This window comes from Mustela nivalis, assembly GCF_964662115.1.
Source record: "Mustela nivalis genome assembly, chromosome: 15".
In the NCBI taxonomy this organism is placed as follows: domain Eukaryota; kingdom Metazoa; phylum Chordata; class Mammalia; order Carnivora; family Mustelidae; genus Mustela; species Mustela nivalis.
In genome coordinates this window covers 88,046,127-88,058,339 of record NC_139034.1, presented here as the reverse complement: position 1 = coordinate 88,058,339, position 12,213 = coordinate 88,046,127, and the positions used below count along the sequence as shown (strand labels likewise).

The window sequence follows — 12,213 nt, the reverse complement described above, 5'->3', positions numbered from 1 at the left end:
CAAGTGCGTAGGACGAACAGGGAGTGCTGTTGCTGCCTCTAGATACCGTCTCTAGTTAGCATTTCCGGGGTGCTCAGAGAGAAAACAATGTCTGGGTGATAACTCTTGTCAGTTTCCCCATTGTCAAACCCAATCTTGCATTCCTACACACTCACAATATTTCCCCATTGGGAACATGCCTGACATTGCAATTCCGCAAAACTGCAGCTCTGCAGGGCCTAATTCCTGAAACTGCAAAATCTAACAAAAGCTGATTTTTTCCACTGATTTGACTGGCTGACTATTTCGAGACTTCGCATGTGATGACCTGCTGTTCTTCGCAAACAACATCTTTGATGTGCCCACATGGTTGTTCCCAAGTGGCTGTGGGCAATTAAATCCCCGAGAGCTGCCTGCGGGCACATTCAGGATTACTCACAGTGTCCAGACCCAACCCCAGGTGACATTCATCACCTTACTGAGTAGCGATGGGTCACTTGCTTTTGAACCCAGAGACCATGGGCCACCTCCGGGCACCCTTGAGACCCAGGGAAGGCTGAGTGCTGGGCTCCAGCCTGGGGTCTGGAGTGTTTTTAAAACACTCAATCCGTGTGGATGTTTTCATATTTAAAGATGAAAAAGCAACTTAGAGTGACAGGTGGCAATCCCAGTTTTTTGTTTGTTTTTCATCACTCAAATAGATGACCTTTTTCTGTCTTGGCTTAATCACTTGTTTGGGGTATTTTCTCTGTTTTTCATATTTGTTAAAACTCTTGGTGTGATTTAAGCACAAACTCTGGACCCGACTACTAGGGAAGGCAAAGATTTGTCTACTTTCTCCGCCCCCGACCCCTCTTATCCTTCCCTCCAAACTCCAGATTCTATTTTTTCTCTAGTTCAGCGCCTCCACCCCCCCCCCCACCCCCCAGTCCACGCCGCCCGGTTTCACTCCCTGATGAAGTCGGCCGGGTTCATCACCCTGACGGGTGTCTCACTCTTTCACGCTTGTGGACCGGGTCGGGGGGGGGCGAGCACACTTCGCCCCCACCCCGCCCAGTACTGCTACCGGCTGCTCAGGGTTGGCTGGGGCCTAAGGGAGGCGACGGCCGCGGGGAGAGCCTCGGTAAGACCCGGCAGCACGGCGCCCCAGGACCTGCTCTTTCGCTTTGGTTTCTCACGGAAAGAGAGCTGCGGCCCTGAGACGGGGCCTCCGGGGCAGGGAGCCCACGGAACCTTCTCCCGGGCGCCCATCCCAGCAGCCGCGGAACAAGGCCCAGGAGGCATTCTGGAGAGGAAGGAATGCTGTGGACAACCCATGCCCTTGCAAAGCCCAGACCTGCGGGCGGTTATCCGCGCGCCCCCCGCACCCCCTCCGCGCTGGTGCCCTCCAGTGCGGGCTCGGGCCTCATCTCGCCCCCCCCCCTCCGCCCTCCACTCTGCAGCCCGGGGGTGCGGGTCCCCGCCTCCCGCCTCACCTCCTCCGTGCTCTCCACCCCAGAGTCCTGGGGTGCGGGCCCCTCACCTCTCCTCCGCTTCCCCCCTGCTCTCCGCCCCGCAGTCCGGGGGTGCGGGTCTCCCGTTTCGCCCCTCCCGCCCCACGCCGGGCAGCCCCGGGGTGCGGCCCCTCGGTCGCCTCGGTCCTCCCACGTGTTGCCGGCCGGCCTGGAGACAGGCTTGTTCCGCTAGCTGATTGTAAAAGGGTTTGACTTGCCGCTGACCCCGGGTCAGGACTTTCTCTCTACTAATCCCGCTCTCTTTAAACACAGAAACACTCTGCCTCTTCCCTCGCATCAGTCACCTTAATCCCCCGCGGCTGACACCGCCGGCCCCAGAGCCCAGGCTGCACCGGCGGGTCGGGGCGGACGCCCGGGCCGCGGGCTCCGAGTCCGTTGCCCGGGGGTCCCTCCCCTCCCGCGCCAGCCCGGGGGTGGGGGGCACCGGCCGTGTCCGGGTACCCGCGGACCTCGACCCGACTGGAGGCAGCGTCCGGGGCTGCCGCCGGGGCGACGAGGGGCCGGGGCGCGGGGCGGAGACGGACGCGCCAAGGACAAAGGGAGGCCGGGCGCACAGAGAAAGGAAGGGACTGTGCGAGAGGCGGGAGGGGAAGGAGGTGAAGGAAGAGGGAGGCGAGGAGGAAGCGCAGGAGAAACGAGCGGCTGGCGGGACGGGAAGGGGCGCGGAGGCTGGAGAGGGGAGGACGTGACCGGGCGCGAAGGCCACGAAGCCGCCCCGACTCGGGCTTCAACGGAGCGGGGCCGGGAAAGGGCGGCGGGCGAAGCCGGGAGGCCGGCCCCCCGCGCTGGAGGGGACCCGGGCCGCGCACCGTGCGCTCCGGGCGCTGCCGCCCACGCCGCTGGGTTCCCGGGGGCGGGCAGAGCAGGGTCCCGGCGGCGCGCAGCTGGAGAGGAAGGGCCGGGCGGGGGGCGGGGGGCGGAGGAGGGGCGGGGATGAGGGCTCTGCGCCCCCCTCCGGGCCTCGCCCTCGGGCTGGGGGGCTGAGGGGCAGAGGGGCTGCGGGGAGGGGGACGGGCAGGGCCGGGGCCGAGGCGGGGGTGAGGGCGCGGGGTCCCTGCGTCCCTCGCCCGGCCCCCGCGCTGTCCCGACCCTTCAGGCCTGGGGGCGGGGACCGGACCCACCTCCCTCGGCTGCTCGCCCCGGGGCCTGCGTCCCTCTCCCCTCCCCTTCTGGCCCGGCCTTTCAATCCCGCCGAATAGTCGTGCTGGAAAAGGAGCTGCGCCAAGGCCAAGTCTGCTTTTCACTTGAAGTTTCCAAGGAATCAAACCTATTATTACATTCTGCTGCCGACGTTTCTGGAGCCTCTGCCCCGCGGGCCAGGCTGCGGAAGCGGGGAGGGGGGTGAGGGGGACCTGGGAGGGGGCGGGCGAGCAGAGCGGGCGCCGCGGGCGGTGGGAGCGAGAGCTTGGCCGCCCCGGAGCGCGCCTTCCGGGGCCGGGGATGGTTTCTCGAATTAACCGGAATTTTCCGGAGACAGAGCTCTGCGTGGCCCAGTCTTTGTCGGGAAAATGAAATGCGTGAATATGCGTTCTTCTTCTCCCACATGCACGACTTTAATAGACCCATCAGTCACGCTACCCGACACACATCTGCAGATCAGGCGCGCGCCGAACCCGCGACTGGTTTTAAAATTAATTCATTTCATCTAGCTGCTGGTGGGTTTCTCTGGCCGGGCGTGGGGGGCTGGTGTCAAAGTCTGAACAACAACCACAAAAAGGGCCCGTTAGTTTAAAAAAAAGGGGGGGGGCGGGGGGGCGGTGAGGAGCAGGAGAAAACCCCTCCGGCAAACCGCACTCCGCACAGCGTGGACGGCCGGGCCGCGGCCGGGCCGGGATTAAGAGCGGTTCTCGCGGTCGCCGCAGCACGAAGTTCTGCAAACTTTGTACGAGACCCCAAACGAGTCCCATTCGCGTTCTCCACACGGCCTCCGAGCCGAATTGGAGTAAGCGCTAGAAATACCACCCCGTGGTTTGGGGAGCGAGTGAAGCCGCCATGTAAAAATCCTCGCCACGACGTGGTTTCGTGCCTGCGGGGAGCAGCACCGGGGCGAGAAGCAGGCCCCGCGGAGCGAGACGTCTGCGGGGCCTCGTGGAATCTTTCTTCCACCAGCGTGAGCTGGAGAGACGCAGCTGGGGTGATGGGGTCTGGATCCCGAGATGAATCCTAACCACCGTCGGCTCCCCGCAGTCCGGGTTAGTTCTAAATAGAGTCATGAGCGAATTTATTACTTGCCTTTCACCACGTTCTAGTCAACAAAACAAATACAAACACGGACATTCCAGGAATTCCTGCTGGAAGGTCTTCCTGGGTGTTTACCAAAGTGGCTCCCAGCACCTGGCCTTGCATTTCAGCCGTGTAGGAGACACCTGCGCCCAAGGGCCAAGCCGTGAGCCCGCCTTCCAAGAAACCAAGGGACAGCTCTGCCTGGAGCTCCTGCCTACTGCAAACTTTTTAGTCGGAAACACTTCCGGGGGACCCACATTGCTAACAGTGTGGTGAGCCGAGACTTGGATGCCAACAGCTGAGCCCACATACAAACCGGCTGTGAACGCATATGTGAGCATGGCCGCATCTGTCTGCCCCTTTAGTAACTGCGGGGGACGCAGAGATTAGGAGGCAGCAAAAGAACCCAGAGAGTCTATTCAACTGCACATTTCAGTCAGCACGGCCTGCTCCCTAAGCTGGGTGTGGTGAATTCTCAGAGCCTGGCAGGCTCTCCCAGAGGAGACCCCATGTGGCCTGCATTCATGTATCCCCGACTATCTCATGGTGCCGATCCCCTCAGCAATCCATATATATCCAAGCACTTTCAGGAGCCACAGCTTCACAAAGGATCGGATTTCTAAGGGTTTTTTAAAAAAAAAAAAAAAGGGAAGAAAAAAGAAGGGACTTTATTATCTCGTTAGAAGCAGTGGACATCATTCTTGAGATTTTTGCACTCACTTAAAAAATGCACAGTTTAAGCAAAATTATCAAAATGACTCCAAAAAATTACACATGTCAATTGCCAGGTCAGCATTTTACTTAAAGCTATTCTCTCCTGCAGGCTCAGTGCAGTGTTCATTGACCTGCTAGCGGAGGCCCATTCTGGGCCCAGTCATCTGTGCTCATTCCGGGACAAGGAAAGAAAATGAAGGGGAGGCCTAGGCTGATGAAATCAACATGTTTTGATGTGGCCTCAAGGCTTTTTTTTTCCTCCAAAAATATAATTTCATCTTTATGTTGTGACTAAGTTCAAAATGTATTGGCTACAGTATAACTTTTAAATGCAATATTTAATGCTGTCAGATTACTTGAAGACAAAGTTTTACAGAAAACTTTAAATTCCAGAAAAAAACTGCAGTATGCCCATAAACAACCTAGAAAAAATAGAATTAAAAAATTTAAAGCATCAAACACCCTCTGATCTCGTCAAGAATAATAAACGCCACATTCCATGTGCCCCAGTTCACTCTGGGGATGGGGGGTGGTCCAGTGAATGTGTGTGGGGGTGGGTGGCAGAGAGAGAGAATTCAAGATCCTTTTGCCCTTTCCCAAGGAGAAATAATCCAGAGGGAGGGGCTGAGGACAGAGGGAGTGGGCCCCATTGCAGGATATTTTGGTTCAAAGAGTGTTTCCTTGAGCCAAATTCAGATAAACTCCATTTGCCATCTTGTTAATTGCAGGGGGAACTGGGGGCATCGGTGACCCTGCGGTGGTCTTTGTCATCCATCCGAGGCCCGGTCCCGCCATTGGGGTCTTCCTCCTCCAGACCAAACTGGGCAGATCCCAGGCCAGCTGGAGGACGCAGAGCCCGCCGGGTCAGCCCACAGTTACAAATAACACACCAAAGAGCCAGACTATAAAATGAGGGGTGGTGTTTTTTTTTTTTTTTTATCCTGGTAATTATTTCTTGATCTGTATTAACACAGTAAACATTACAAAATAATCTATGATTTAAACTTTCTTCCCTTCCACTGAAAGAAGCTCCCTGAAGATTGTACCCTCCCCCCTGAGGAACCCTTACTTTTAGTTTATGCTGATAATTTCTTCCTCCTCCGTCAGATTTACTAATTGTATTTTGAGCTCACAAAACATGCATATAAAATTAGCACGTTCCAAATTATGGGGGGAAACTGGGCTTTTTTTTCTCTCTTAAATTTATTGACTCAAAACTCGATGCATTTTTTTTTCTTTTTTGTTTTTTTTAAGGAGAGGTCTTTTCTCGGTTTTAGAAGAAAGGCTTTTTTAGGAAATTATGTACATAATCTGAATCCGCCTCCCCACACCGCAACGCCTAAAATAAAAATTTCACAATGCATTTACAAGAAATAATACAAAACAAAAAAAAAAATGGAAATGCTCAGATACAGAAAGTTTTACAAAAACCCAGGGTATAACGCTGCCATCTGAAAGGAGTGGGGAGATCTCTTTGTATAAATTAACAAACCAACCCAAAAAAGCGGTAACAACTACAAAAAACTCGTAAGTGTTTGGATCTGCCTTACTACATCGATAACAAATGAGAGCAGCTCCCTGGCGCCGGGTCTAGGGCCGCCGAACGCCGGCAGGAAGCGATGCAGGATGAGAGCGGGCGCGCTGGCCGGGCTAGAGAAGTTGGAGTCGCCTCTCCCTGGGTTTGGGCTTTGTCCCCTCGAGCAAAGAAAACGATTTCTGCCTCCTCCGTGAATGATAAATACTGTACAAAAAGTCTCAAGAAAACACCGGAGTCAGACCAGACCGCAGGCTGTGTCCGCGCCCGGCGGTCCCCCGGGGCTCCGGGGCAGGCGAGCCGGGGGCGTGCTTGGCCCCGCTCGTGGCCGGTGTCTTCCTCTTCCCGAGACCGTGGAAGCGTCTGTACAAAAGCAAGGCCGCTCGGGCGGGCCTCCTCGCGCGTCGCGGGCGCGGGCCGCAGTGTCCCCGCGTCCCTAAATGTGCGTCAGGGGCACCGTGCCGTTGACGCCCGCGCCCGCGCCCTGGTAGTGCTGCGGCAGCGAGTGCAGCCGGCTCTGCGCCGCGGCCGCCGCGGCCGCCGCCGGGTCTCCGCTCTCGCCGGCGGGCAAGTACATGCTGATCATCTCGCGCAGGTCCCCGGGGCACGGCGCCCGCGAGTGCGCGGGCGCGGGCGGGCTGCCGCTCGGCTCCGACTTGACGAGCGAGCCCAGCGCGCCCAGGGCGCCCGACGACGCGGCCGCCGCCGCCGCCGCCGCCGCCACGGCCGAGTTCTGGTGCGCGCCGCCCGCGGCGGCGGCGGCGGCGGCCGCGGCGCCGTAGGGGAGGCCGCCGTAGCCCGAGGGCGAGGCGCTCATGTAGCCCTGCGAGTTGGAGATGGGGCTGTACTGCAGCGCGCCCATGTCGTAGCGGTGCATGGGCTGCGGGTTGTGCGGGTGCGCGTGCGGGTGGTGCGGGTGCGGGTGCGCCGGGTGCGCGTGCGGGTGCGCGCCGCCCGCGCCCGGGTGCTGCCCGTAGGCCAGCTGCGCCTCCTGCATCATGGCCGCGGCCGCCGCCGCCGCCGCCACCGAGCCGGGATAGGCGCCGTTGGCCCAGCCGTTGACGTGCGCGTAGCCGCCGCCCGCCGCGCCGCCCGGGCTCTCGAGGCGCTGGCCCACGGCCGCCGCGCCCACGCCCACGCCCACGCCCATGGCCACGGCCGCGCCGCCGCCGCCCGCGCCGGCCGCCAGCAGCCCGCCGGCCAGCGAGTACTTGTCCTTCTTGAGCAGCGTCTTGGTCTTGCGGCGCGGCCGGTACTTGTAATCCGGGTGCTCCTTCATGTGCAGCGCGCGCAGCCGCTTGGCCTCGTCGATGAACGGCCGCTTCTCGGCCTCGGACATGACCTTCCACTCGGCGCCCAGGCGCTTGCTGATCTCCGAGTTGTGCATCTTGGGGTTCTCCTGGGCCATCTTGCGCCGCTGCCCGCGGGACCACACCATGAAGGCGTTCATGGGCCGCTTGACCCGGTCTTGGGTGGCCTTGGCGCCCCCCCCGCCGCCGCCGCCGCCGCCCCCGCCGCCGCCGCCCGCCCCGGCCGGGCCCGACAGGTTCGTGGGGGCCTGGGCGCCGCCAGGCGAGTGCAGGTCGGTCTCCATCATCATGCTGTACATCGGGGCGGCCCGCGGGTTCACCGGCACCGCGCGGGGAGGGCCAGGAGCATAGACGGCCGGGGGGGTGAGGGATGGACAGGAGCTCAGTGGAACGGAGCGAGACGTGGGGAGGGGGAGAAGTCCTAGCAGAGAGAAGAGTGGGGGGAGGAGGAAGCACTGACAACAAAACAAGAGGCAAAAACACACGCACTCAGCGCAGGTCCGGCTCACAGGTGCAAAGTTTCTCCTCGTGCTCCAACCACTCGCCGGAGAGGGGCGATGGCCGGGGTCGCCGCCGCCGCCGCAGCCCGGTCGCCTCGGCTGAGCGGTGCAAACAGGTGCAGTCGTGGCCAAGTTGCAGCTCCACTTTTCGGGACGCGAGCGGTGCGCGGGGCCTGGCCCCGGGCTCTCTGCCTCCTCCTCGCCGGCCGCCGCCGCGCGCTGCCTCCTTCCTCCTGCACTGGGTCCTCGGCGGCCTCCCAACTCCGGGGCTGCAACTTCTAGCAGCGCGGCGTGCCGCGTGCGCTGGGCATGTGCCGGTCCCAGGTGCCCGGGGGGAGCGAGGCGCGGAGGGGGGCGCGGAGGGGGGCCGTTGGGGAGGGGGGCAGGGGGCAGCGCCGGGAGCGCAGGCGCGCGGAGAGGGCCTGAGAGCGGGGCCGCCGAGCCCGGGACTGGCTGCCCACTGCCTGCCCGAGGCCGTGCGCTCGGAGCGGAGGCGCACGCGGGGCCGGCGGCGCGCGGGGCCCAGCAGCCATACGCCGGGCCCGGGCTGCCATTAAATGAGCGCGCCGCGGCCAATGGGAGCCGGCGGCGGCGGTGATTTGCATGGCGCGCTGGCGAGTGACGTGGGGAGGGAGTAGATGCTCGGGGCGCGGGCGGCGGGGCGGGAGGAGGGGAGGAAGGAGGGGGAGCAGGGGCAGGAAGGAGGGGGAAGGAGGCCTGGGAGGGGGCAAAGCCACGCTGCTTCCTGAGCGCGCGCGGCGGCGGCGAACCCCGAGCTCGCCCTCCTCGCCTCTCCCGCCCGCGCGCTCCGAACGATTAAGGTTGGGTTTAAAAGCGGAGCCGAAGAAAGAATCGTCCGGGGCGGGAGGAAGAGCGGGAGGAGGGGCGGGGGGTGGGGAGGGGATGCAGCCTGGAGCCTGCGTAAACCAGGGCAGTGGAGATCCGGCCTCGGCACCCCCGCCGGCCAACTCTGCGCTTGCTGGGAAGGGGAAAGTTGGGACCGCGGCGGGAACCTCACCCCCAGCTGGGCCCGAGGCCTCGGAGGGACAGGCGCGCCCTCGGGAGCCAGAGGTAGTTGGGGGGCGTCTGAGATGTGCAACTCGAAAGCCCCGCATGGGTTCTCCTGTGAGGCCCTCCCAGGGGTACCTGCTCCGCCGCCGCGCGCTCGAAGTTCTCCAGTGCCCCCTCTCGTAGGAAGGCCTTCGCAGTCCAGGCCCCAAGAATTCCCCTAAAGGAGGGGGCGGGCGTTCTGTCACACTTGGCTCCGTAGCTGCTTTTAGGATCTGCCCTGAACTTTTTTTTTTTTTTTTTGAGGGTCTTTTAATGAGCCTGGGGGTTTTGGGCGCGTACTCTTCTCAACCTGGCTTCTTCCTCCTGAAAAGAAATTGCCAGGGGCTCGGAAACAGCAGATGTATCTGAAATCTAGCAGCAACTCAACAACAGCTGAGAAAGTTTGTTTAAATCGCAAAAGAACGGTGGCTCCCACGCTCTTCTGGAGCGAGTCTAACCGCATCTGTTTATCTAAGAACTGTGAAAACTGTGAGCGGAGCGGGGCCCACTGGACACGGAGCTGGGGAAGTGGGGCCTCGCGACTGAGCGGCAGATGCGGTGTTCCTACACCCTGCGAAAGGAAGGCCTGGTTCTTGGGAGGAGGAAGGCCCCCCCCCCCGCCCCTGCGGTTAGAATTCCCAAACTTTAAAGTGTCTTCCATCTGGGTACGCACAGGAGATTTCCAAACCCAACCTCAAAGCCCCCCACCATTGCGCCCACGCTGCTGATTCCGTCCGAATGATTAGCAAGTGGCCCAGAGACTTCCTGCAGAGAATCCGTTGATCCCAAGCACCCGTCAAGTGTGCTCCGCGCGGGGTTCCGTGCGCCCCGGACAGGGAGGTGCTTGGAGGCCGCGAGTGGGTAAAGCGGAGCCGAAGCAAAGCGGCGCGACTGACCGTCTTGTAGTCCAAGGAAACGTGCTAGGAAGTGCACGGCCCTAGGCGTACGAACAGGGTGTTCAGGTGGCTGGGCGGTGCCCACCTGACACCCTACCCGCCCATTTAAGAAAAAATTCTGAGGTTGTGAATATCCCGAGCCCTTGGCCTGTCCAGTGTGCAGGAGTCGTCCTCCGGCTCCTCTCAGTAACGCGATCAAGGTCGCTGCCGTAGCCAGTGCCACTGCAAATCCGTCTCTGCAGATTAAACTGCTTCTGTTTCAGGCCATTCAACGTTTCTTAGTGAACTCATCAAATATTACATAATTATATTAGAAAGGAAACTTCATTTTGTATTTAGTTTTTCACTAAATATCTAGGTTATAAACTTGGTTTGCAACTACCTTCTCATTTCATCAGTCGAGTTTGTTAAATCTTTTGATCTGTTGTGTATGCACTACCTCCAAATATCAGTTACATTGTGCATGAACAAAAAAAGGAACAAGAACATGGTTTAAGAATGCTACAGCCTCGTTTTTCTTCTGATAATTTAGGAGACGATGGGTGTGCAGTGAGATCCAGTGTGTTATGGAAAGTCAGCAAGACTGAAATAAAGGAAATGGTTTACAAATTATAAACTATATTATCCACTTAGCAATTGAAAAATTTCTTTTCCTCTGCTTTTCAATTTAGATTTTAAACTAAATAGCCTAAGACCCCCTGAAAATGCTTTGTGTGAGTCAGGCTTGGCACATTATTTTCCATATCAATGGAGCAATTTATTTTATAAACGCCCTGCACTCAGGTTAGCATTGCTGGAATGCTTTCTTTATGCTTTGGGGAACTTGGATAGCCGACTTTGAAATGGTCTGGTTTCTTTCTGCCACAGTCCTGAAAATTGTTTCCAAATACGATGTTACCCTTTTTCTCCAGAGCATCTAAACAGGTGGTCAATGGTTTCGCCTTGTGTGAGATCTTGCTAGTGCTTAGCGTTCGGGGCGCACCCCAGAAGCCCTTTTTAGTGACGAGATGTTCCCTGGGCCCAAGCAGGCACACACTATGGGTGCCCATGTGCAGAAGCATTAAACCGGAGCCGCAGGTGTAACTTGTTGCCAAGGGAGAAATGATTGGCAGCAGCCGCCTGTGCCAATTAGGCAGTGGCAGGGCCGTGAGTGCCAGACCTCTCAGTGCCTTCCATCCTGGCATGGAGACCGAGGAGCGTCATACCAACTCCTGCCGGTAATGGCTTCTGGGAGCCTCACCGGCCTGCTCCTTCCGACTCCTCTCCCCAGTGACTCTTTAAAGGGAGAGAAGACAGTCCAGAAACCAGCTTGAAAAACCACCTCCTTTCCCCAGTTTTGTGTCTCCCTGCCACCCTCCACCCAGGTTGGCAGGGGCCTCCTTCAGACGGAGAGCTTCTCGGAGGCAGGGCCCTGGAGGGTCTGGAGACAGGCTGCGTGGCTTCCCAGGGATGTCAGGGCCCAGACCCCGAGTGGGGGGGATGAGTTTGCTGTCCATGGACCAGATTTTCTCTCCCGGCTTCTCGGACATCTCTTCCCTCAGAATGCCTAAGTGAAGACCAGCCTGGGAGTGCGGATGAGTAAAGATACTTTCTGTTCTTTTGTTTAACTTGTGGGCATGATCCTGAAGGAAAATTCAGAGCCAAGCGTCCTTAGAGGAAACGAGAGACACATGTATGCTGATGTATCCGCACATGTGTGCACACAGAATGTGTGTATGGACGTGCACACGTGTGCATAGATGTGTACACACGCAGAATACGTACACAGAGATGCATACATGCCCACAGAGGATACGTGCATACATCGACACACACGCGTTCAGGCAGGATACACGCATACGTGTACATGGGCGTGGACACATACAGAATATGTGTGTATATGTGTATGTGGTGTATTTACGCGATTACACAGAAGCCTTTGCCTTTCAAATAAACTGATTACTGAACTCCAGCACCAGTAGAGTGAACTGTTTTTGTGGAGTCACTGAAACTTCTGGCTCTGGCTTTGCCCCCCTCCCTGTGGTTGGCGCTCAGAGGAGATGTTAAACGCAGAGAGGGTCCCTGTGCCTAGCGTGTCCTCAGATTCGCCCCAGCGCTCTTCCAGGATAGCTACATTTCAGGCCCCTAGAGGTGACTTTCCGGTAGCAGAGACAGTCTAAAGCCCCGCGCAGTGGTGAGAGGGACAGGTCTGGAGTTGGGGGGTGGGGACGGAAGTCAGTGCAGGGTCCACGTAGGGGAGCCGCGAAGCCTAAAAACGCCCGTCGTCCGCGGCCTCGGCGCAGTCGGGCCGTCCTGGGGACCCCCGCCCCGGGGATGCGCGCAGACCGCCGCCGCCCTCCCGCGGCTGGGCTCCCGCGGCTTCCCGGTCGCCCGCCGACCCAAGCCCTGCTTCCGCGCCTCGGTGCACCGTCCCGGGCGCAGCCTTGCAGGCTCTGGCGTCGCCCCAAGGGCTCAGACCGGAGTCGAGGGAGGCAGATCCCGAGGGACGGAGCC

The 12,213-nt window shown here is 59.3% G+C and overlaps 1 protein-coding gene and 1 long non-coding RNA gene across 2 annotated transcripts in view; both read right to left on the bottom strand.

Moving 5' to 3' along the window:
* The window catches only part of LOC309848988, a 315,644-nt gene that overhangs the window by 31,457 nt on the left and 271,974 nt on the right, over positions 1-12,213 (bottom strand). The gene's annotated exons all lie outside the window — the stretch shown is intronic.
* Positions 4,530-9,071, bottom strand: SOX1 (SRY-box transcription factor 1). Its single transcript, XM_082701465.1, has one exon. The coding sequence runs from the start codon at positions 7,571-7,573 to the stop codon at positions 6,401-6,403; it is 1,173 nt and encodes a 390-aa protein (XP_082557591.1). The 5' UTR covers positions 7,574-9,071; the 3' UTR covers positions 4,530-6,400.

Bases quoted from the DNA above. Each gene is read 5' to 3' on its own strand.
- SOX1 (XM_082701465.1), bottom strand. From the start codon at position 7,573: ATGTACAGCATGATGATGGAGACCGACCTGCACTCGCCTGGCGGCGCC.